Source organism: Aulonocara sp. 'chitande type north' Nkhata Bay, linkage group LG14 (genome assembly GCF_057382095.1).
Source record: "Aulonocara sp. 'chitande type north' Nkhata Bay isolate Kocher_YH1m ecotype deep benthic linkage group LG14, A_spYH_male_GT1.1, whole genome shotgun sequence".
In the NCBI taxonomy this organism is placed as follows: domain Eukaryota; kingdom Metazoa; phylum Chordata; class Actinopteri; order Cichliformes; family Cichlidae; genus Aulonocara; species Aulonocara sp. 'chitande type north' Nkhata Bay.
Genome location: NC_141357.1, coordinates 24,899,374 through 24,923,630, shown reverse-complemented (window position 1 = coordinate 24,923,630; position 24,257 = coordinate 24,899,374). Strand labels below are relative to the sequence as shown.

Genomic DNA, 24,257 nt, shown 5'->3' with positions numbered 1-24,257 from the left:
GTAATTTTCATAACTTTTACAGCTTTTTCTACTATTGAAGACCTCCTCGAGGCCAATTATACTATGCCAAAGTAACTGAGTAATAGATCAGCTTTTTTTACTATATGTATTAAAGAAATGTTGATGAATGAATGGATGGATACACATTTACAAAGACGTAATTTTTAAATTACAAAATACTCTGGAAACGAGATATCAGAACTTTTCTCATAATTTTACACATTAATTTGTTACAATTTAAGCCCAAAGTGTCGTGCTGACAGATTTTTCTGTTACTACAGCAGCACTTCTTTGTTATGTAGAAAACCTGAGACGTGTTACTGAAATTGTAGTTGCTTTTCTTATAATTAAGGTCTCAGGGGATTAAATATGTTAATCTTACATTAAACTTAAAGTTAAAGGGGAGTTTCTCCTGTCTGTACTGTGAAAAAGTATTTGGCACACTTACATGTTTCAGATCGTCCATTTTCTTCTGCTTAACTGGTATAGGGTCATGAATTCAGGGTTATGAGAGGCAGGGTACACACTGGACAGAGAAACACTCACATTAACACCTACAGTCAGTTTAAAATCACCAACCCTACATGCATGGCTTTGGACTGTGGGTGGAAGCCACAGGCAGGATTCAAACCCACGACCTTCTTGCTGTAAAGTAATACCCATGTTTCAGATCATCAAACAATTTTAATATTAGTTAAACATAACCTGAGTAAATACAAAATGCAGTTTTAAAATGATGATTTATTTTATTGAGGAATGCCACCTTTGGCACCAAGAACTGCACTCAAGTGTTTGTGATAACTGGCAGTGAGTGTGGAGGAATTTTGGCCCCCACTTCTTTGCAGAATTGTTTTAATTCAACCACATTTGACCACTTTGACTATAAATGGCGTGTTTAGGGTCACGCACAAGCACCTCAAACTGAATAAAGTCTGGACTTTATCATTCAAAGCCCAAACCACAAAATAATTGCCAGAAAATTGAGATTGTTTTTGAAAATGAAACGTTTATTGAAACTTCTGACAACTAAAAAAAGTCTAAATTTTAATATTAATTTGTATAAATGTCTTTTAATTTGTAATTTTTTAAATGTTGTTTTTTGTTTATTTTGTTTGTTTGTTTGTTTGTTTTCTTGCTTAAAAATGTGTTGTGCAATTTATTTGACCTTTTCAGGGGGGAAATGCCATACTGATGTTGAAGAATCCTCAAAAACTCCCAAAAAACATGAATCAAATATTATAGAAGAGGCTTTAGAGGGTTAAATACTGTCACTTGGTCTGGATAAGTGTGGTCAAATCAGGCCCACAGGCCGACTGGAGCCATGATAAAGATCAGGAATAACTCCAGAAGTTAAGACAAGCACTGAAAAGCCAGCTCAACGGTAGGAATAAGATCCAAGCTATCAGTCCTTCAACACCCAGCTCTGACCCAGGACAGAGATGTCACTGATGTCAAGACATAAAAACTCACAGAGATCTCCACCCAAAGTCCAGCACCCTGAGGCTCTATGAGCAACCGAGAGAGGGAGGGCGAGGATTAGTCCATGAGGTAACACGGAGCATCTGTTTGCCTTTGACGTGTAAACTAGGAGGAGGAAGCTTTGGAGGATTTCATTTCAATCATTTCAATTATTTTTACATTCCCTGAATGCAACAAGTTTGAACAAATTACAATTAACAAAAAAACTTGTTGTGAACACATCCTGAAAGGCAAAACCAAGGAGGCTATTCCTGCTGTCATTGGCTACCCTAACATGCTCATTTTGCAGTACTGCAGTACCACTTTTCCACAAACCTGCCTGATTCAAATACTTTTATTTAATTAGAAAAAAATACAGGACAAATGAAAATACACAATTCAAACCTTAGATATACAGTAGATATGATTTGTATTCACATTTGTGTCCCTGAAGATAATCTACCACTAACTCTGAATATTGTAATATTGTGACAATAACAATAACACAAATAACAGATTAAAAGATAAACAAGTTAAGTGCACAGCTGAGGCGAGAAAACTTGCACAACCACCAACCGCTATCAGCTTTTTTACGTATTATCAGGCTAAATATTTGCCTATGACAGCTTGAGACTGTTTTCCCATAATCTGCTAATCCAAGATTTTTCACAGAATACTAGTGGTCTGCAGTCACAGTCTGAGGACACTCTGCCCTCAGTGTGATACACATTCTTATCTCTGACTATTGCACTCTGTCTGTGACTCAGGCCGTTCAGTGATGTGTTGCAGAGGCAGGCAGGGGGAAATCCTGCACGGCGCATGAATAAAACTAAAGAAAGTCTTCATCCATCAGCTGCCGCAGAGCAAGGATTGTTTCATAGCCGTGACACTGAAGCCTTTAGACCTCATCTTCACCTTAATGTCCTCTTGAGTCCGTTTCAGTGGGGTCTTCATGAGATACACTATCCTCCTGAAACCTTCCTCGAGTCCCATCCCAGTTGTGGCCGAGCACGGCTGGATGTACCAGGCCCTGCCTTCGCACACTTTTCTCAAATGAAGTTTCAGGCAAAGCTCCTCTGGGCTCAGAGCTCCGGGTAGGTCCTGTTTGTTGGCGAGGACCAAGAGAGGAACCTCCCTGAGACTCTCGTACCTCAGAATCTGGTAAGCAGAGAACACAGTGAGGGCCGGCACTGCAAACTTTTTAGAAAAGCCTGAGTTTTGTGCTTGCTTCCAGGTTTACTATAACTATATGGTTTACAACACATTAAAATTAAAAATAGAAGAATATCTTGGCATTTATTATGCATTTATCAACAATTAGAAGGTTTTTTGTGAAGACTTTAAACTGATAATCCTAATGACCTCTTAATACCTTTAACATATGAACACATTAAAAACCACCCTCCTACAACTACATTATAATGCGTGATAGATAATTTATTAAAGATATAAACAGGAACACAAAATAAAGCACCTGTAAGATTAATTTGCATGTTTTATTGTTTTGTCCACAAAAACAATGCCTTCAAATGACCTCATCAGAAGTTTAAATACAGTGCCTTGAAGTTTCTTGAGTTGCTAGATTCGAAACTAGTTGCAGTGCCACAAATCCCTGCTCATAAATACCCTACATGCTTTCAACATTTCCCCTTTCGAAGGCAGTTTTGGAAACAGATTTGTAGCATCAAAGCCTGCACAGTGAAGGTACATGCTCAACAATAAAATATTCGTTGGTTTATTTACCCGATGGAGTTCCTTGCGGGCCTCGTCCAACCGTTTCAGGTCCCTGCTATCCACCACAAACACCACTCCAGCTGTGTCGGTATAGTGATGCCTCCAGTGGGGCCTCATCTTTTTCTGGCCCCCGACGTCCCACACAATCAGTGCCGGGCTGCTCCTGTCCGTCTCCAGTGTCTCCACATTGAAACCCACAGTGGGCACTGTCACCACACTCTCGTTGTACTTCAGCTTGTAAAGCAGCGTGGTCTTTCCTGATCCATCCAGGCCCAGCATCAGGACTTGTGCTTGTTTCTGATACTTGGATCCGTGAATACCCATGTCCTAAGAATGCAGTCCGTGTCTGTGGAGCTTTCTCTCTTTGTGCAACTGTGTAAACTACGCTGAGTGCACTTAGTGTGTCTGCTGTCTTATGAAGAACGAGTAATCCCTCCCCTCTGTTGTGTCCAGATTCCTTCTGGCCTTGCGTAGCTTTCAGTAAAGCTATTTATATGTGAACTGACGGTGCAGCTGAGTGGGGCAGCATGCAGTTCTCTGGTTACCAAAGCACAGTCAGTGGAGTCACATCACACCTGCCCCGGATCATCATACACACCAGCAGCAAGGAAGTCCATGTTTGGCACAACGGGGAAGATTGTGTTACCTCCTGGCTGGCTGGTCACTGCTGGCCTCATACCAGTGACATCACAGCTAAAGTTTGATAGCCGTAGCAGATGGGCAAATTCTGTCTAACGTGTTTGGTCAAAGTGCAGCTTCCAGAAGCCTCTGAGCCAATCTCAAAATGTAACATTAATCTCAAATACATTTGCATCTAATTAAACAGAGTCCTGTTTTTATTAGTGAATACAAAAAGGATTAACTACACAATTTACTTGTCATATTTAATTACCAGTGATTCTGGATACTTATTATTGGATCTCCTGACTGCATTTTAGGTTTCATGTCACTGTTTGTTGCAGCTCTTTACAGACCTTTTATCTGGCTGTCAGGTTTAATTGGTGTAATCAACTGTGGACTTGTTTATAACGTCAGCAGCAGAATGAACTGACCCGCGCTAACAAAACCACAAATGGCAACTTATGTTAATTAACATCTTCAGATATCCTCCAGCAGGTGGAATAAACAGACTCAAATCTAAAACTTTGAAAAGTCAGAGATCATCAGTTGATTTTGCCACAGCTTCTTTTTAAATAATGAAAATAAGGCACAAAATAGAATTTGATCACATTTTAGTATGATGAGTGTTGATAGTACACCTCATTTATTTGAAATTCATCCAGGGACCCAGACTTTCTTGTCATTTTTTAAAGTGGCCTTCAGCAACAGTTCTCCAGGTTTTCTGAAGATCTTCCAAAGAGATCTTAAAAAAAAAAAAAAAAAAAATCTGAGGAAACAGGACAAGCGGAGGGCAAAAGAAGTGGCAGGTCTAATAAAAACTGTAGCAGATGAACAGTATCTGTCCTTAAGAAACAGAAAAAAAATAAGCAAAGACCTGAAACAGGAACTGAGAGAATCATCTGATCTGTAAGTCGATCCAGCTACGCTTCACTGAAGCCTCACCAGATATGGTCTGCATTTAACCCGGTGCTGCTGTTTCTCATTTATTTTTACAAAGAAATAAGAGGTGGTTCAAGACTTTTGCACAGTACTGTAACCTACATCTGTACAGAATACATTAAAATAAAAAACTCCACACACAATAATGATGCGATCTTTTATCGTTTTAATCTTACCTTTGTGATTTACATCTTAAAATTTCTGAATTTTCTCTTTTTTACAGTTTATGAAATCCAACAAAAACAAGTACAAATGCCACACAAACATCCCGTAACATACGTTAGAGGAAAAATGTGAACTGAAAAAAGCACAGACAGTTTCATTGGGTATATATCTCTGAAGTGAAACAGCTCAGGTAACAGGCGCCCCGCTGCGTTAAACATTGGAGGAGTGATACACGAGGACAGTATGTACATTCATCTTACAATTTGTCTCTCGGAGACATGTTTTCATCATTGCTTTTCCACATTTGATTTAAGGAGGGATGACGCTGAGGTCGTGCACTGTGCGCCGTGTGGTCGACTGCATTACATCAAAAAACCGAGAAGTCGTGTTGGCAGCGGACTCGATAACAGGATATGAACAGCTAGAAAATAAGGCAACGATAACTGATCTCATTCAAAGGCTCGTTAAGATTAAGTTCAGAGTAAATCAAAAGCGATGCGATTCAGATCCACGACTTTTGCCTTAGTGAGATGAGACGCTGTGAAAAGATGAAAACATAACTGTATGCTGTCGGTTTAAGTTCATCAGGTAGATTGTAATAAATGATGATGTAACAAAAGTCACATAAAGGAAGGGGATGTCAATATCTGTGAAATAAGTCTTTTAAAGGGTGTAATATAAAATCCTACATAACATAATGCTTAAAACTGCCATTTATTATTATGATAGAACCGTTTACCTTCTTCATACCTCTCCAGGTTAGCGGTCAGCTATTATATGAGATAACACATTAACCTTTTTGAATTAAAACTTAGCAGTTAGTCATAATGAGATGTTACTTTGTTGTTACTCCAAACATTTAATTACACTTTTACAAGCTACAATATTATCCAACAGTTATTACATTATTAGTAGTTACACATCCTGATGAGTTGGGCCAGAAAAAAGCAGGAGAGGTCAAACGTGAGGGTGAAACGCATCGGTGGAACAGAAACTCTTAGCGATCGTTTTAATTAAAGACACATTAGAAAACGGGGCAACTCAAGCCAAAACATGAAGGTTTCCCCACATCCAGCAAGTGTGATGTAACAAAGTGGTAAGTGCTATTGCTGTACAGTATGAGCAGTAACGTGTTTTCATTTGTGTTGGTCGTGTAGAAAACCCGCCACCGTGCTGAACAACAGATTTCTTAATCGATAAACACAGACAAGGTGGAAGAAAGAATTTGGAGGTCACAGACAGTGAGGGAAAGACATAGTTTGGAAATTACTGGAAACATCATGCTGTCATTTAAAAGGGACATTACAATGGGGCAACGAATCAGATGTTAGTGTCAGACATGTGTGCAAGTTCATCACAAAGAGACATCAATGACTGTCACCTCTCTCACACACACACACACACACACACACACACACACACACACACACACACACACACACACACACACACACACACACACACACACGCAGGATCATAGCCGCACCCACAGCTGCACAAAGCTTAATCAGATTATTTGCATAACAGTGATCCAGCTCGCTTTACGGTGCCTCAGAGATATGGCTAAGACTAAATGAAGGACATTTTTATTGGGTCACTTTTATCGCAAAGTAAAGCAGGCGAGGGGGGCATGACGGGGTGGGGGTCGGATGCACTGAGGGACAAACTGCTGTAAATATGTGTGATAGAAATAGTTCTCGCTCAAAAAGCGCTTATTTCATCTTAAGTATATTCTTATTTATATTCAGACACAAAATAGATACTGTGCGCAGAAGACGTGCGGTCTACTTTTCGCTGGCCTTGCCTTTGAACTTGACCACCATGACGGTGATGTTGTCAGGGCAACCGCGGTAGAAGGACTGAAGGACGATGCTCTTGGCGCCAAAGTGCGGCTCGTCCAGTCGTTCCCTGATGAAGCGAACCGCCTCCTCGTTGCTGAAGGTGTCCCACAGGCCGTCCGACGCCAGGATCATGAACTCGGGCTGCAGCTTGTTCAGGTCAAAGGACATGACGTCGGGATCGGGAATGACCACGTTGAGGTTTTTCAGAGGGTAATCGCCCAGAGAGCGGGACATGGCCAGGATGCCCTGGACGCGCCACGAGCCATTGAAACTGATGAAACCGCCTGAGGATGCGTGGGTAGGATATTAGAAAAAATGTAAGAAACCAGGATAATAAGACAGAAATTACAAAAACAAAGGTGGGAGGAGACACACGTGTATAGCTGTATAGCTACTTAACCATTAAAATGTAAAATATTCTGACAGATTAAATGACAGGATGTTTCATCAACTAAGAAATGACATCAAAACGCAAACATGGCTCTTTGCCACTGACCCAGTGCAGCACTGTTTTTGTTAGAAACATTTAAATTCATTTCACATCCTGCATGTACAGCTGTGAGTCCACTATGGCTTCCACAGATATGCAGACAGGGAATTATACTGGAAATTACTGGATACTAGGCCATGAAGACTTCCGAATTTGCAGTGAGCAAGGCCATATGCAGGATGTTAAAAAGTACTGAGGTTAAAAGTTCAGGCCATGGCTATAAAAAAATCTAATTATGTGTAACTCTGACTAATAAAAAAGGTCCAAAATTCCCGCAAAAATTCCCAGAAAAAGCAGAGGACTTGGTCTCTCTGTCCTCGCTTTAGCAGCCACTGATTCTTCAGCTTCTGTGAGGTATTAAAAGTTAAGCTTGTAAATGCATCTTCAGGCATTTGTCGTTATATTTGTATTCAAATAGCCCATGAATTGTGTTTTTTCCCCATTAATTTCAGTATTTTAGCATCATTGCTGCTGACAGCATGTTACACTAACCCTCAGGAGGCACCAAACTCACTGTGGACCATTTATGGATAATTCAGCCGCTAAATGAGCTTGTTTGGCTCATGAAGCTTTATTACATCTTTTCTTTTTGTTGTTGATGTTATAATAGAAAAAATTCGCCCGTTTTTTTCTTCTCTAGTCTCAGTCTTTTATCTTTTTTGTCTCTTGGTGCAGTCTCCGTCCTTTTTTTGTTAATAAAAATGTAAAAATCCCAGCAAGGTTTAAGTTTATGATTAAATACAAATTGGTTATCATTTCCCAGCACAATATAAAGGAATGAGGACAAGTTCAAGACTTTTCCACAGAACAGCACAGACTGTTAAGAATATACCTAATTAATATTATTATAAAGCTTTAATATAAATGTAAACATATTTTATTATTAGTGTGCAAATTTTAGGGGAAAAGGCCTCTGATTTACTGTGTTTTGTATTTTTTTAAATAAATTAGTCTTAAATCTTAAATGTGAATTTGCTGTTCGGTACTTGATTTATTATTGAGGAGTTAAAAATATTTTTATTTCTATGTTTTTATTTAAAAGTGACAGTGCAGTTTGACGTAGTTCCAGTGCAGAGCATTAAACAGTTTACAGTTTATAATTGTTGCTAATTTCCTGCCCTTGTCCCTTGTTGGGCTTTTACATCGACAATGCACAGGCAAGGTTTACAGCATTCACATAAATTTACTTTTCTATTATCAGACCATAAATTTACTCAGCCAGATGCTCCATAATGCAAAGAGATCATCAGCTCTCCTCAGGAGAGTGCTGGCGTTTTAAGGCTGGTGTTGGAGTAAAGGCTCTTCAGAAGAGATCAGTACAACAGTCATTCTGCACATCACAGTTTATGATTGAAGCTTTGGGTGCACTTCTCACTAAAGGCTGCTAAAAAACTGTATGAAATTTCTCCACTGAAAACATGCTTCTCTTATCAGTCAACAAAATCCTTCATCTTCAGTACCAAATTGGACCACTAGATGGCGATAGTGGGCTATCCTTCTGCCGATCACACTGACTAATCTGGAAATTTGCCATCAAACTCTCCTCACGCAGAGAGTATGCAGATTGGGTTGGAGGGAGAATTGCGCCTACGATTACACCTTAAACACTGAACACCGTCTGGCTGGTTTTGATAACATGCTGCTTTAGAAGCAGATAGTGTTATCAGTCAGTAGGTTTCGATGTCAGCCTGAGACTGAGATGTATGAGGGGGGAGGACTGTGCAATGGCTTTTAGCTTTGATCATAAGAAGACTCATTTCATGCTTTCATAGCAACAATGTGAGTTTGGATGCTCCCTCAAGTTTTAACTGAAGTCTTTTCTGTTGCTCTGAATATAATGAGAACTGCGTATGGGTCTGGATCGCAGCCCATTTTCTCACCGGCCTTCTTGATCCTCTTACGCTCCTTGAGCTGGTAAGGTTTGTGGTCGTGCGATAGAGGAATGGCATTGCCGTCTTTATCGCAAAGAACTCCGCGTGAGTCTCCAACATTAGCCACTGTCAGCTCCTTATCAGACAGCAGGGCCACCAGACATGTAGTTCCTGAAACAGAGGAGGGGAAGGGTAGAGGAGAAGCAAGGAGATGATAATCACGGTAGCTGGACATGAATTTCATAGCAGTCCATCAAACAGCTGCTGAGATATTTCTGTCTTTACCAGAGTGATGGAAAAACAGCATTCATGTGGTTCAAAAATACCATGCTGTTATTAATCAGTGTTTATTAAAAACAATGTGACAGCTGATAAATTTATGTCAGCTCATTATATCCCCAATTCTTAAACCTTAGTATGTGTGATTGAAAACTTGATCCAGTGACAGACACACAATGTTTTACAGTACAGTATAAAAACACAGCGCTCTTCCAAGACACGCACGTCCGTCCTGAAGCCACGTGCAAACAATTCAAACGCTCTTTGACGCAACTTCTCTTTCTTCCACTCTTTTTCTCCTTCCTCTCTTTGTTTAGCTTCCCAGCCAGGCAGAACAGTGTATGTACTCAGGATCTGAGGCCTATTGTATGAGATCCAAAGTCCTGTAGAGAAAGAACAGATCTGCCTGTTTGGCCATCTGCTCACACCGAGCGAAGACAAAAGTGGACAGAGAGAGAGGGACACAGGAAAGAGGGAAAAGAAAGTTCTGGACCACCCGGACAGCGAGAGAGGGGGTAGAGTCAAGTCACAGTCAGGATTTTAGGGTAGAAAAATGCCAAAGGAGACAAAAAAGGGCTAAAAACTAAGCAGGTTTAAATGCCACTACAAGTATGTGGATGACCTACTAACATTTCAAACTTTTCTTTTAAGTTTCACATATTTGTGCCGATGCTGACTGAAAATGTATGTTTCAGCTGTTTCTCATTGAACCCAATGGAATAAATCTCTTCTCCATGAAGGCTTCTTCCATCAGTTTGCAGTTATTCTGTCCCAGACCTGACGCAGTCGCTTGGTGAGCAGTGAAACGGTAAAGAAAAGGCTGCAGTGCATGATGCAGATGAAATAAAACAAGTGTGAGATGGGCATAGAGCTGGAGGACAGAGACAATTCCTCAGCAGGACAGTGATTTTATTATTCCCCTTTGAGGAAAGATTTGGGGTGAAACTAGAGGCGGAAAGTAACTAGTCTGAAGTGAAGTGAAGTGAAAATTGATGCCGCTTAATTGTAAATCTCACAGACCTTGTGAAAAATCTATTTCTATTAGTTTCACCACGTTATGCATCCCTACTCCTTGTGCCTATAGCTGTCACTGCACTGTGCCATGCTGTCCAGCTAATTATCCTTATCTAGTTCCCATGGTGATAGAGATAATGGACTGAGGTGCCTTCCTAGCACACCCTTCCCCAATTAGCCCAGCCTCTCAGTGCACACATTCAGCATTCCCTATTAAAATGGCACCATGGCCCATATGCACCCTGTGCTCATGCTAATTATGGGCTTAGCTTGGCCAGGCACACCTTCAACACTCCAATACCATTAACATCTTAACCCCAGTTAGTCTCTCACTTCAATTTGCAACACTGCACTAATTCACTCTTTCAGTTAGCAAACTCTGACGGGCTCTATTTATGCTCTCAAATACATCTGGAGAGTTCAGTCTAAGTGTATCCACAGCACCCGAATGGATTTATGCACTTAGCCAACCTGCTTGGCATTTAGGTGAAAAATGTGGGGTCAGGACTGCCACCATCGCGCTCGCCCTACCTCGCGGTCTTCTTCAAAGCCTTTCTAAAAACACTACCTGCCCATTAGCACATCCACAGTAATTTTATCCCTTAAGAGCTGCCATCCTGCCTTACTTCCTTGGACTTGAACTGTTAACATTTAGAGCAGTATATTATTTTTAGAATGTGGATCATTTCGACCTGCTTTATAAAGTCAGAGCAACACTCTGGATTTGCATATCACGCCTCTCAGACCGTCTCAGGTTTTTATTTTCATTCCATTCATTTTTTTTCACCCCTAAATAACTACAGCAGCTTCCTCGGGGTCAGTCCCAGCCTTTCTGGAGCCCTGTGTAAGATTTAGCTTTGGCTTTAGTGTGCAAAGCCGAACCAACCTATCATTTCTCCACTCTCTCGTTCTTGGCAAAATAGGAGAGTAGCAGAAGATTTGATTTAACTGGGCTATGACCATATCTATTCTAGTTAGTCTAGTTCAGGGAGTTTGGTTGTCAAAGTCAAACCTTAATCTGCTTTAACGTTCCTCCCCTAAAGCTGGAATGCATGCTTAATATAAACAGCACAAACAGAGGTATTCAATTCACTTCAATGTTATTTACATAGCTCCAAATCAAAACAGCATTCGCCTCAAGCCGCTTTATTTTGTAAGGTAAAAACCTTGCAAAAACACAGTGAAAATCCCCATGATCGAGCAAGCACTTTGGCGACAGTGGGAAGGAAAAACACCCTCTCAACAGGAAGAAGTTGAGGGTAAGGGGAGGAAAATGCTCTCCTTTCTTGGTCAAAACCCAGTGGCCACCTTACCCTCCACGCAATTTATCTGCCCAAACTTCAGTTTCGCGTCCAGCAGAAATGAGTAGAAGCCAGCAAAGCCTTCTCTCTAATGCTGCACTCATTAATTGATCTTTATACAACTTGTGTAGTAGACCTCGAGACCTGAATGTTGGTAGAGTTAACCTTTAATATAATTAATCTTCCAGTTTCTTTTCCCTTCCCACAAACAAGAGGGTGCAGAAAAAATAAAAAGCTTAATGCCCCGAGGCCTTACAGACCTTAACAAGTCTTTTAGAAATAACATCAATCTTGCAAAGACTTAAAACCTGAATTCTAAGGTGAGAGCGAATTCCTCACACACACAAACACACACACACGCACGCACGCACGCACGCACGCACAACAAGCTTACAATCTTTTTTCAATCTATCCAAAGGTTATACAGTCCTGCAGTGGGCAGCAGCTACTTTAAAAAGTCTCCATGGTGAGTTCAGGACAACGGAGGTGCAACTGTGACGTATGTCTGACGTTGGAGCCCATCAAACGTGTTCGATACTAGCTTTCTTCAGTGTTAAGCTGATGTTACAGCTTTTCCTACCATTCAGTCTGTTTTTAAATACTTACAAACTGATCAGTCATAATCTATTCCTCCCTTTGACCACAACAGAAAGAGGAATGCTTGAGGTCTGCTCCTAAATTACATCACGTATTACTGGAGGATTCCTCTGAATCTGCTGTAAAGAGACTGGAAGCATGAAGAGAGGGCTTATATGATGGCATGCTCTGAGGCTCATTTGCAAAAAGTTGACTTTTTAAAATGAAGGGATGGTATTCTACCTCAGCTTCAACACTGCCAGTTGAAAAAAGCCACTAATTTTATCAGGCCTTTCAGAGCCCTTAGGGCCCTCTCTTAAGTTATCTAGAGAGAATTGTTCTGACTTCGATGTTGGTAACATCTGAATATCTAATACCCTATAAATAATCCATTCACATAAGGATTTTTGTTTGTTTTTCCTCTTTATACAGATATATAATGCTGTGACTGGTTGTGACAAAGTGGAGTAGCAGTTGCAATGCTCTCCATTTTTTTCCCGGGTTTGTTGTGTAAGCGTTTTGTTGCCGGCAAATCAAACATTCTGCAAATTAAGGCAAATACTCAGTCACGTTTCTTTATATTTTATTATGTTACAGATTAAGTCATTTGTTCATACTTACTTTGTTTTTCTTTTCAGTCTTCATGAAATTAAATTCACTGTAAATAAATTGCTCACTTCCCTACCACCTTCCTTGGCGTTCGAGTCTGACTACTTCACACTGGGCAATTATTCAATAAAAGATATTGTTGGCCAAAAAAAGCTGATGTCACAGCAACCAGTGTAAACTACTTTTCTCTAGCCTGAACATTTATAAAACCTTATACTGGAAAAAGGTTTTAATCTTTGCTGTGTCCTATTCTCACTTTATTTACCTAATCCCAGAAATAATGTTCTCCATGCTTTAAACACTACAGACTGATGAGCAGCCACCAAATATCCATCAGTTTCAGGTCACAGGGTAGGCATTGATGACATTGATGACATGCTCGAAAGCGCCTTCACAGTGATTAGTTGGGATCATAACACCCTGCTGGCCTTCATAGTTACTGGCACCAAAATTCAAACTGTTTCTTCTTCTGCCCCATAAACAAAGTGGCTGCAGAGTTTGAAACAAACTGCTGCAAGCTGACTTTGTTTGAACAAACATTTAGTTAAAGTGCGTTTTAAAGTAACAACAGCCATCAGTCATACTTAGTCAGCTGTAACTGTTTCTGTTTAAGTAGCAGCACAGACACAGTCAGGAGGCTGAGTTTTGTCCGATTATGATCAAAAATAATTTATAAGAGCCGACATTTTCGAACAACTTCAACAACCACTCTAGCTGTAGTATTAGGTGGTAGCAGACCGAGTTCATGGTCAGATTTTGATCATGACACCGTAGCTCAAATGATCTTTTCAAACCATTCCACTTTGATCAACTGAGTAAATTTGAGCAAATTACTGCATTTAAGCCTGGGTGGTCTCTATCGATGGTGATGTGTAGTTAGATTTCTGGGGAGGTGCACGTCAGGTTACGGCCTAGGTTTGACAACCTTAAATATGACACGCTTATTTGACTTTTTGTTATTGCAAATAAATACATTTAATTAAAAAACTTTCAGAATGATCTAATGAAAAAGCAACTGACCTCACTTTATATATGTAACTGGCATTATTATGAAAAAGAAAAGAAAAAAAGGACTGGATCTGCCACAGTTTACACAGCCTCGTTCCACACGCACTGTAGGTTTAAAAAAACTGCACCGAACACATTTGGTATAAACAAATATTTGCCTGAAGGGGAATATGTGGCACACAGAACATACTAAAATTAAATGATTAATGGCAATAAAGAAACACAAAAACATACGCATGAGAGCAAAAACACAACGAGTAGTGCCTCACTAAGTGGAGCTTCATTCTTGAGAGATTTGAAGATGAAAATGAATAAAGACCGGTGACCTCCGGGAACCCTTACAGTGTCTCTTAGAGGTCAGAAACCGGAGAGGATGTGAACAAAATGATGCCGTGTAGGGTGAGGTTGGTACATGAATGTTTAATTTCTGCTGTGCAAAAAAGTTAATTTGTTTTTGTTATACATATTTTCATCTTCCTGGAGACAGACTATGGTGCACGTAATATTTCTGCACAAATTTAAATCTTACATTCCCAACCTAAATAGTTGTTTAATAGAATAGACAGACGCCTTTTTTTTTTTTTTTAAGATGACATGGCTAACGGGTCAGCGTGGCCTCTGCTGACTGCAGATTATTGGACGAAAGCAAAACAGTCCATTTTTCTGTTGTTGCATGCAGACATGTCACCCAGCCACATAAAGATTGGTACAAGCAGAATACCATACAGCATTAAGGAGACTGTTTCCATAATAGACTCTAAGCTCCTGGGCACTGCATCAAAGTCCCATCTTCCTTATCTTTCTTTGAGGCGCTTGTGTTCGCTGATAAACAACACAGGGATGAATGAACAGGGGGATAAATCTGATACGCTGTTGTCCTGGGGACGGGGAGCTGAATTGAGAGTGTGTATCTCTATTCTGCCTCACTCCCTCCCCTGCTAGCTCAATTTAGGCCCCCCGATTACTACAGAAAGCAGGGAGCTGCGCGCCCTAAACGATGCGATTGTGGAATCAGATACAAGGACAAGAATGCACAATTACCTGATCAGCAGATTCCCCCGAGACACCTGCAAGAAAGCCACAACAAATGCCACAGCAAATTCAATCCCTGAACTAGACAACACAGGAGCCCATTTATTGTAATGGAGATTGCAAGTTTATCTAGAAGCATCATGTCAGTCTGTCTCGCTGTGCTGTCCAAAAAGAAGGATGGGGCATAAGAAAAAGATACGAGCAGATGGATGTGTGGAAAGTATCTTTAAAACTCAATGCAACAGGTCCACTTAAGAACAGAAGAAGGCAGCGGGATCAGGAGAGGAGATTTACTTTTGGCCCCTTTTGGGAGTGACAGATCAGAAAGCCGATGATTATCTCCAGATGGAGAGGCAGCAAAGGAGGTGGAGGATAAAGCATCGAAGAGCAGGTGACTTCAGCTGCAAAACCAAACCTTCGAGAAGGAAGGATCAGCTGAAAGACTGAAAGACTGAAAGCTCCAACTCTGTTTTTAATTGACCTCGTTAACATCCTTTGTCACATGTCAAGCATTCACAGAAGGATGTGAGGCTTTCTCAGGGGCTCTTTCATACCCGTGACCGCCTCGCCACCTTAGATGTGATTCGCATGTCACTGTTGATGCAGGTTTTCATTTAGCCTCTATGCTTTCTCTTTACCCTCATGTCATCGGTTGAATGAGAGAATTCCCATGTGCTATAACTAATTTTTCACAGATTTGACCTTCATTCCTGCTCGTTACAGAAAGAGTAAACTCGCCATAAAATAAAGGATTATATTTCATATTCCACAGCATGTCTAGGGCTTACAGTTAACATGCATGTTACACAGGTGTGGGTGCCGGAGGTGTTGAAATGATGAAAAATTCACCTGTTTACATCACAGAAGGTTGGCGAGTATGGAGTGTGTGTATTAGCTACGCACGCATTAATTGCTTTGTCTGCTCGGCCTTGATTACCGTTTAAATGGATTTTGCTTTAATTGCGGAAACAAAAGCAGGTAATTCAGCTGCATCTGGAAGGCAGATCTGTCTGAATCAGCATTGCAGCAGGCGGCGGTGAAACTGTATGTAGTCACCGCATCGCTAAAATAACCGAAGACCTGAGAACACGGCAACATGATGATCACCACCCCCAAAAATGTGCAGAAAAACAAAACCCCCCCAAAACCCACTTCAAAAGAGCACGTCTCAAGTGACAGCTGACCTCACAGGTCTATTACAAGTGAGAGGCTCGGCCCTTGAACTGTGATGCATGTTTACAATTATTAATGAAGGCCACGTGCTTTTTTTTTTCTTCTTGCCCCATGTGAGTTCTTTACAGCTGCTTTCAGTAACTTTGCAATTAACTGCACTTGAAGAAAATCGTCCATACAAACAAAACTTTGCAGTTACAACTCTGAAGACAGATTCTGTAAATAAAGACCTACTCGAGACTCCTTCCTCCTGCATTTACTCTCTCACCTTCACTTTAACCGGGGCACTGGAAGGAAAACTGACCTTCCCACAGAAATGCTGAATTGTTGAGGTTGCAGAAAGTCACTGCAGTGAGACCAGGAAATAATCTTACGATCCATATTTAAACTCTCTTGACTTTGTGTTCAATAATCCAATAAAGGCAGCACAGAAGGAAGACTTGCTATGAAACTCAAACAAAATCACTCATGTTCATGAATATGTCCACATCGTTCTCCTCCTTCTCCTCCTCTTTCCTGAGGTTGTTTAGCTGCACTTAGATTGGACTTTGCCATCGACCCTTTGTGTGTCTTTCTGTTTTGTATTTGTTGTTCTCGTTTTATTCTGCCTGTGGTTCTGAGCTTCCATTTCCCTATACTGTATAGCTTTAACCAATAAATAAAAAAAACAAAAGAAAACACACTTCCAACACATGAATCCACTCCTCTGAGCCTTTTCCTACCTCTTTCTATCCATCTCTCTCTCTTGCATTACCACTCTCTCCTTGCATGCCTCCCGAGATAATTACTACAAGCCTTGTGAAGATCAACTTGTATTTAAACAGCTGAATAAGCAAGGCCTTGGGGTGCTGACAGTCACTATTCAACAACCGTCAAATGAAATAGTGGAGAAGAAAATAATTTGTGTGCAGCATTACAGGGGACACTGCAGCAAAACACCTTTTGCTTCCATCTTGCGCTATCTGTATGCTCTTTAGTTTTGTGGTTGCACGTGTAGGCGGAAATACTGTATGCGTGTATTTTGATAGTTGCTAGCTACCGAACAAATGTAGCATCTAAACAACAACAACAAAAAAGGGCAGAAAGTTGGCATATTTGCAGAACGTATCATGTGTGAAGTTACGTGAACGGGCAAATACGCACCTGCTTCGTTGTAAGCGGCAGAGAGCTTTTCCAGTATTTCTCTGTCCAGCGTCAGTATCTGCTGCTCCAGGATGGAGGGGTAGGAGAGGCTTATCCTCTCCCTTTTTTCATCTTTCTCCTTGTCTTTTTCCCTGTCTCGCTCTTTCTCCCGTTCATAGGTCAGTAGCTGCTGGCGCAGAGCCTCTGGTAGGTGGGTCTTAGCAAACTCAGCAGCAGCCTGATAATGGAGAGCAGAGGGAGACAAGTAGAATTAGATGACTGCAGATAAAAAAAAAAAAATTTGGTGCTAGAAGAGAATAAATTCTGACATGTTGATGAGGGTGCTTTTCTTTTAATTGGTTATGTTTAAGCAGAAGCATAGGATGCGTAGGTCTCCATTTTCAAATGCATGGAATACTTAAAGGTTATAATGAGCAGAGGTGATTTATCATTTTTCAGCACTAAAGGCAGCTTCTCAGTTCTGAGGATATATATACACTTAAGGTTTAGGAAAATCAAACAAGCAACCAGCCACACAATAAATCCTGCCCAAAATGGTGACTTTAATTTATTTGCATATACATTTTCCATGTAATTTTGTTACATGCGTTACAATGTAATCATTGTAACAAATCAAATTTACTAGACTGGTATACATTCAGTTTATTTTAAGCACATTTTCCTCACTGATGAATTATTTGAATAAATAAATCTTTGACTTTGTATATTTTAGTTGCACTTTGCACAAAATTATGGCTTCGTGTTTATTGAGGGTAGAGAATCCTTTTTTTTCTGAGTGCCATAACTTCTTCTGTGTATTCAGTTTAGGTTGGCCAATAAATCTAACATATGCATTTGTTTGCATGAACTCAGAACCCAGGAACAAGAAGCAGAGTTATTCACAGTTGGGGGATCAGACAAGGTGGAGAAACGCTAGCATACCTCAGTGGAAAATATCCCAAAACTGCCAACTGGCACATCTAACACTCACAGATTAGCATCTTTTATTTGTTAAATCCTTACAAAACCCAGAATGTAAAAACAAGATGTTGAGGCCATGTAGAGTGATACATGGTGGAACTATTTTTTGCCAGCAGCTCCCCAGAGTTTAGTCATCATGTTAAGATTTAAAGCTGCCTTACCAGCAATAAAGTAAATACCGTAATTGTCGGGCTATAAGCCGCTACTTTTTGCACAAGCTTTGAACCCTGCGGCTTTTAGTCAGGTGCGGCTTTTCTATGGATTGTCCATGATTTTTGTCATATCGTAAGACGATTTGTTTTATTTGTTCCGCTATTGTACGGCACTACGTTGCCTGGCGGAAGGGCATGTGATCGGACACACATCGGGGTTCAAGAGTAGTATGTTGGTCACATGTCCATCCGCCAGGCAACATAGTGCCGTACAAGTAGCGCAAAAAACAAACTTCAAAGTAGCGCTACACGTTCAGCGGGAGGCGTGGATGACAAGCGGCCATAAACTTGCGAAAAGCAAGTTGTGCTCAACTCCACCGGTGGATTCTGACAGCGTGGAAAAGTGTGAAAACATCCATGATCACCAACGGATTTCAAAGGGCTGGACTGCTGCATGATGGAGAGGAGGACACCGCCACGGCCCTTCTGAGGGTGTTCGACTCTGACACTGACAACGATGATTTCTTTGGTTTTGAAAGTGACAACGAAGGAAAGGAGCTGAGAGTGGATGACGAAGCCATCCTGAACCTGTTCATATCCGACACTGGGGAAGATGGTGGGAATGACTGACTTTTCTTCTTGTTAAAGCCGTGTCACTGCACCTGAGCCTAAAAGGTAGTCCGAATCTATTTTTCTGGTGTGCTGTAGGTTACTGTTATGTACTACATTTGTTACTCATTTATGAAGCACAGTACATGTTTCGTACTTGTAATTACCGCTACTTGTACATATACCTAAAAAGTTATGCAAATATGTACCCATAACTTGTTTTTCAAAATATTAATAAAAGTGATGTCTCCAAACAGCCATCTCTTTCCTGACAATTCCCTTTGTGCATATTCTCTTACATATGATAAGTCAACATTGAAACACCTGCGGCTTTTGGTCAGGTGCGGCTAATGTATGTACAAAACAGGATTTTCCCCTGATTTTAGCTTGTGCGGCTAATATACAGGTGCGCTTTGTAGTCCGGGAAATACGGTAAGCTGATTTCCCAACATGTTCCAAAAACTTTTCCTATTTTGGAGACAGAATTGCAAGTGCAGTAAGTACAGATACGTACACGGTGACTTTGGCAGGCTGGACTAGCAGTAACCCGCTTGTTCTTTCGGTTTTGCTGAAGCAGATAAATCACAGATAAACAGAGATAAAGAAAGAAAAGTGCACCGCCAATCAAGTGTACACAGGCTAATGCTGTGGGATTGAGCTGAGCTAGAGAAACTTTATCCTCACCACTATCTATTTTACTCTAAGGACATCAACAGATTCTGTACAGATTCCCATCGCAGGTCCAGAGCAAATAATGCCTGCCTCCTCAGGCCCGGGCTTCAGAGAAAGCAGGCCAAGCCAAGGTCATGAGGTACAAATGTCAGATAATATACTGCTAACTTGCTTCTGGTCTGCATGATCCCAGATTCATAAAGCTCATATTTCATGTGGTTTCCCCTCCTAACACTTGCAGTGATTGAAGAGCAGTCAATTAAGAAAACAGAACGAGGGAAAAGGATTGCAATTTCCAGGCATTGGATATAATGATTAGAGGTCGTATGACAGAGAAGCTCAGATGAACCTGATGTCTCGAGTGCTCATACACTGTCCCCATTTAGCTCTCTCTTCTATCCATACCTCCCTCTCTTTCACTCTCCATCTATATCTCATTCTGCTCTGGGAAATTGCTTTCAAGGACTTAGATAACACTGCCTCCTCTGCTTTTTCTCCACACATGAAAACAATTCTTCCACTCCTCTCTTGTTATATCTTGTCAGCATAGTTGAAGCTTTGCTCTGCAAGCTCTGTCAATCCACCCCTATCTTCTCCAATGAAACCAAAACACTGTTATTCATGTGTGGATGTGCATGAATCTGTCTTTCATTTTCCATTTCCCACAGTCACTTTGCTCTACTCCCAAAGTGAGGTTCATTCCAAAATCACCATGAATCTTTTCTGAGAACAATCCCTGATGACATATTCTCATCCCGTGGCTAGCATGAAGGGGGTAGGAGTCACAAACCGAGTTCAAAGGTCAAACATAGAACAGGAAGTCTTTTGTCAGCTTGGGTTACGCTAAGTCAATTAGTGTGCAGTTTAATTGTTTGTCTGCCAGTCCTTAACAAAGCACTGGGGCCACAAACCGTTTCTCCAGCTACATTCCTTTTAACTATTTAACTGCATGTGCACATGCACCAGTCAGTGCGTGCAGGGAAGCCAAGACTTGATTATCTGATCCACAATGGCACATCTGATGCCAGCTTAGTGGATAAAGGGAGAAAAGGTTGGATGGGTGTAGAGCAGGGTGAGGATAGAGACTACTGGAACAGAATAAAAAAGACAAGAATCAAGAATAACAAAACACAAGGGAACAAAATTAAGAATGAGAACAGCAAACAGCATAAGAGCACAGAAGGAATGCAGGGAGGGCTAAAAAAAAAAATAAGAGGGTGGAGCCAGAATAAATGAAGTAAACAGAGCTGGCTATCTGAGGTTGTTTTCATAGCTGGGAGAGACAGAGAGAGAGAGAGAGAGAGAGAGAGAGAGAGAGAGAGAGAGAGAGAGAGAGAGAGAGAGAGAGAGAGGGCAAGAACTAAAAGTGGGAGGTGATGAAGATGAGTTCATGAAAAAGTGAATGAACAAGTGGTATAAAGGCCTGTTTCAGATAGAAAACACTCATGATCAGTAAAATTATAATTTTTAATTGTGCATTATTTAAAGCTATGTGACTCATGTCGCTGAACTGCTAAATCTTTTGGCATGTGTGCACTGAGATGTGTTTCCTTGTGTATTTTCCTTGATCCTACAGCTAAATGAACTGATTGATGTGCATTTTTGCTGAAAATGGCTCTGAATGGAGAGTGAGCTGCCTTGGGCAGCATTTACTTTTAAGGGAACAGTATTGTACTTTGTATATATTCATGTTGTTTTATTTGTTCTATTTAAACACACTTTAAGGAGTTTGAGATTAAAATTATATTTGTTGCAATCCCCTTTTACCTTTCTTAAAGCAGGAATTCATTAAAGATCGATCAGATGATGATGCTCATGTTGAGAGATGACCAGAAATCTCAACTGAATTGCTTCCTCTGAGAAATACCACCTGAGCATTCGCATTTCCATCGTGTGCAGGGCCTGTTCGTGCTCGGCGGTGGCTGGCCAACACTCCGATCCATACAGGGCAACTGGGCGGATTACAGTCTTGTAAATCTTCACCTTGAGATGGTCTGGCATTCGACCCTTCCTCGCACGTCTGGAAGGATATCCCCATCGCCACCGATCATCGATCCCAAGTACTTGAATTGGTCGGGCTTCTTCAGGTTGTCGTGTTAATGGTGCCATCAGTTTGGGGGCCAGCTTCCATGTACTCTGTCTTCTTGATGTTGAGTCTCAAACCATGATCGGCCAGGCGCGTCTTCCATTGTTGTGTGTGCTGTTGCAGCTCACTTCTAGATTGATCCACTAGGAATACGTCGTCAGCATATAAGAGTGACCATGGGTGAGGTTGTTGGAGATCAGCGGTCACGGTGTCCATGCATAGTATAAACAGAAGAGGCAAAAGTGCCGAGCCTTGGTGTACACCTACATTGATAGTGAAGGGTAGCACCCTCACAGGGCACCTGACGACGCTGGTGATGTTTGTGTATAATAGTTTGATCCAGTTGACATAAGCTTCTGGGCTCCATGAGAACGTAGGGCATGCCAAATAAGATCGTGTGGTACTCTGTCGAACGCCTTCTCCAGGTCAAGGAAGGCCATGTGGACTGTCGATTTCTTCTCCCGGTGTTTCTCCACAAGCAGCCTTGCAGCATGAATGGCGTCAGTAGTGCCAGACCCCTTGACAAAACCGCACTGGTTTGCCGTGATGGTGGAGATTTGCCTTAGGCGGGCATCCAGGATCCGCTCAAAGATCTTCATAGCATGGCACAGGAGGCGTATTGGGTGGTAGTTGGTGCAGTCAGCCACGTTGCCTTTGGCTTTCCAGATTGGGACTGTGATTCTGGTGCTCCAGGCCGTTGGGGGTTTGCCTTCCTGGGTGATAGCATTGAATAGTGTGTTGAGGGCAGCGCGCCCCGCAAACCAAGGAGCTTCCAGGCTTCAGCAGGGATATTGTCTGGGCCAGGTGCTTTCCCATTCTTCATTTTCTTTATGGCATCTTTGACCTCTGCTGGTGTATTCGGTGGTTCTGGGCCATGGACGGGTGCGGCGCTGAGGATTGGGGGGTGTGGAAATTCTTGGTTGCTCGCTCCAGCGATTGAGGATGGCGGGCGGGTCGTGCAGGACTTGCTGATTCGAATCTTTAATAATGGATTGGATTTATATAGCGCTTTTCAAGGCACCCAAAGCGCTTTACAATGCCACTATTCATTCACACACTGGTGGAGGCAAGCTACGGTTGTAGCCACAGCTGCCCTGGGGCAGACCGACAGAAGCGAGGCTGCCATATTGCGCCATCGGCCCCTCTGGCCAACACCAGTAGGCAAGTAGGGTAAAGTGTCTTTTTGACGTGTTACACCTGACGATGGCCTGTGTGGAGCGATGCCAGCTGTTGACCAGACGATAAATTTTGTTCGCTCCTCCAGGGGTAGCAAGGTCGTGGTACAGCTGGTCGTAATGCGCCGCCTTTGCCACCGCTTTCTTCGCTTTCACCTTCAGGATCTTGTGCCGTTTGTAGTCCTTGTCGTGTCTGGACTGGTGCCACTTTTTCAGCGCGGACTTCTTCTCTTTCATGGAAATTTGGACTTCTGGGTTCCACCACCATATTTGCTTGTCAATAAAGCGCTTTCCTGGCTTGCTCTTCCCCAGGACGCTGGTTGCTGCTTCTCGGATTTGGTCGGCTATATTGTTCCAGGTGGCCTCCACTGGCTGGTTTGGGTCAATGTCAAGAGCGGTTGCACCCAGCGCCACCGCGAGGTTCCGCTTGCATTTGGGCGCACGCCACCACTTGGTGTTGGTTCTCACCTGTCGCCGTTGGCCAACGTCGAGCCTGAGGTCTATGACGAGGAGCCAATGTTGGGTCCTCGTCAGTCAAAGTTGCTAAAAATGTTTTCGCCTGATAATGAACTTCAGTATTTGATAAATAAAACAGTCTCTGAATGAAAGTATTGATTTGTTAATAAATGGGTCCAGATAGAATTTTTGCACTGCTAAAAATGATCATTATAACTGTGAGTCCCGACATCAGTCATGGTGGTGCAGAGCATCACACACGGCTCTCCTTCTGCTTTGTGCATCAAGAGAGCACAAAGCTATACGTCTATACACAAACACACCTTCATGTGTCAGCAGGGCCACCTACACACTGCGCATCATCCACCCTGTTACCCAAACACTCCCTGCTGACTGCAACAGTGAGCCTCTCCGATGCACAGTCCACCAGAAATAGTCAGACCTTCCATCCATTATATCACGAGGCTGCCCAAAAATGAGGGAAGTCATCAGAGTTTTCCTGTAGAATCACCCTGAGGGAGACTCATAACCCAAGAAGAGAAATCTTTTTCTGACAGATCAAGTAGGCAGATGGAGAGAAGAAGAAGAAGAAAGGGGATGAAGGGGGAGAGGCTGAGGAGCAGTGTGAGAACCATTCATTAGCATCACTCAAGCACATCATTAAAGAGAGGGGAGAGAAAGAGAGCAAGGAAGAGGGGGAGCATGGGAGACTCCAGCTTTAATACGGAACCTGTGATAAGTGACAGAAAACCATCAAAGTGGTATAATAAAAGCAAAAGCAGCGGGAACTAAAAAAAGTCTGGAAAAAGGGATCCAGAATATTTTCCTTTGTTGTTTTTATTTCCAATTTGAATCTTTTTAAATTACAGTCATAAAACATGTCATAGAGGAGA

General features: G+C 41.8%; 2 protein-coding genes across 2 annotated transcripts in view; both read right to left on the bottom strand.

The window, feature by feature from the left end:
• Positions 1-821: 821 nt before the first annotated feature.
• LOC147314660 (ADP-ribosylation factor 6-like) lies at positions 822-3,852 on the bottom strand. The gene is made up of 2 exons (XM_086261752.1): positions 3,202-3,852; positions 822-2,616 (listed from the first exon to the last, which is right to left on the bottom strand). The coding sequence occupies exons 1-2, from the start codon at positions 3,514-3,516 to the stop codon at positions 2,308-2,310; spliced, it is 624 nt and encodes a 207-aa protein (XP_086117878.1). The 5' UTR covers positions 3,517-3,852; the 3' UTR covers positions 822-2,307.
• Positions 3,853-4,895: 1,043 nt separating this feature from the next.
• The window catches only part of ppm1lb (protein phosphatase, Mg2+/Mn2+ dependent, 1Lb), a 57,535-nt gene continuing 38,173 nt past the window's right edge, over positions 4,896-24,257 (bottom strand). Inside the window, exons 2-4 of the mRNA XM_086261751.1 lie at positions 17,255-17,471; positions 9,129-9,290; positions 4,896-7,042 (exon numbers count right to left, since the gene is read on the bottom strand). Of these exons, the coding sequence (XP_086117877.1) occupies positions 6,702-7,042; positions 9,129-9,290; positions 17,255-17,471 (720 nt within the window). The 3' untranslated portion in view covers positions 4,896-6,701. The remainder of the gene's footprint in view (positions 7,043-9,128; positions 9,291-17,254; positions 17,472-24,257) is intronic.

Coding starts and splice junctions, on each gene's coding strand:
- LOC147314660 (XM_086261752.1), bottom strand. CDS start 3,516: ATGGGTATTCACGGATCCAAGTATCAGAAACAAGCACAAGTCCTGATG. Junction 2,617..3,201: donor CCCGCAAGGAACTCCATCGG/GTAAATAAACCA, acceptor TCTGCTTACCAG/ATTCTGAGGTACGAGAGTCT.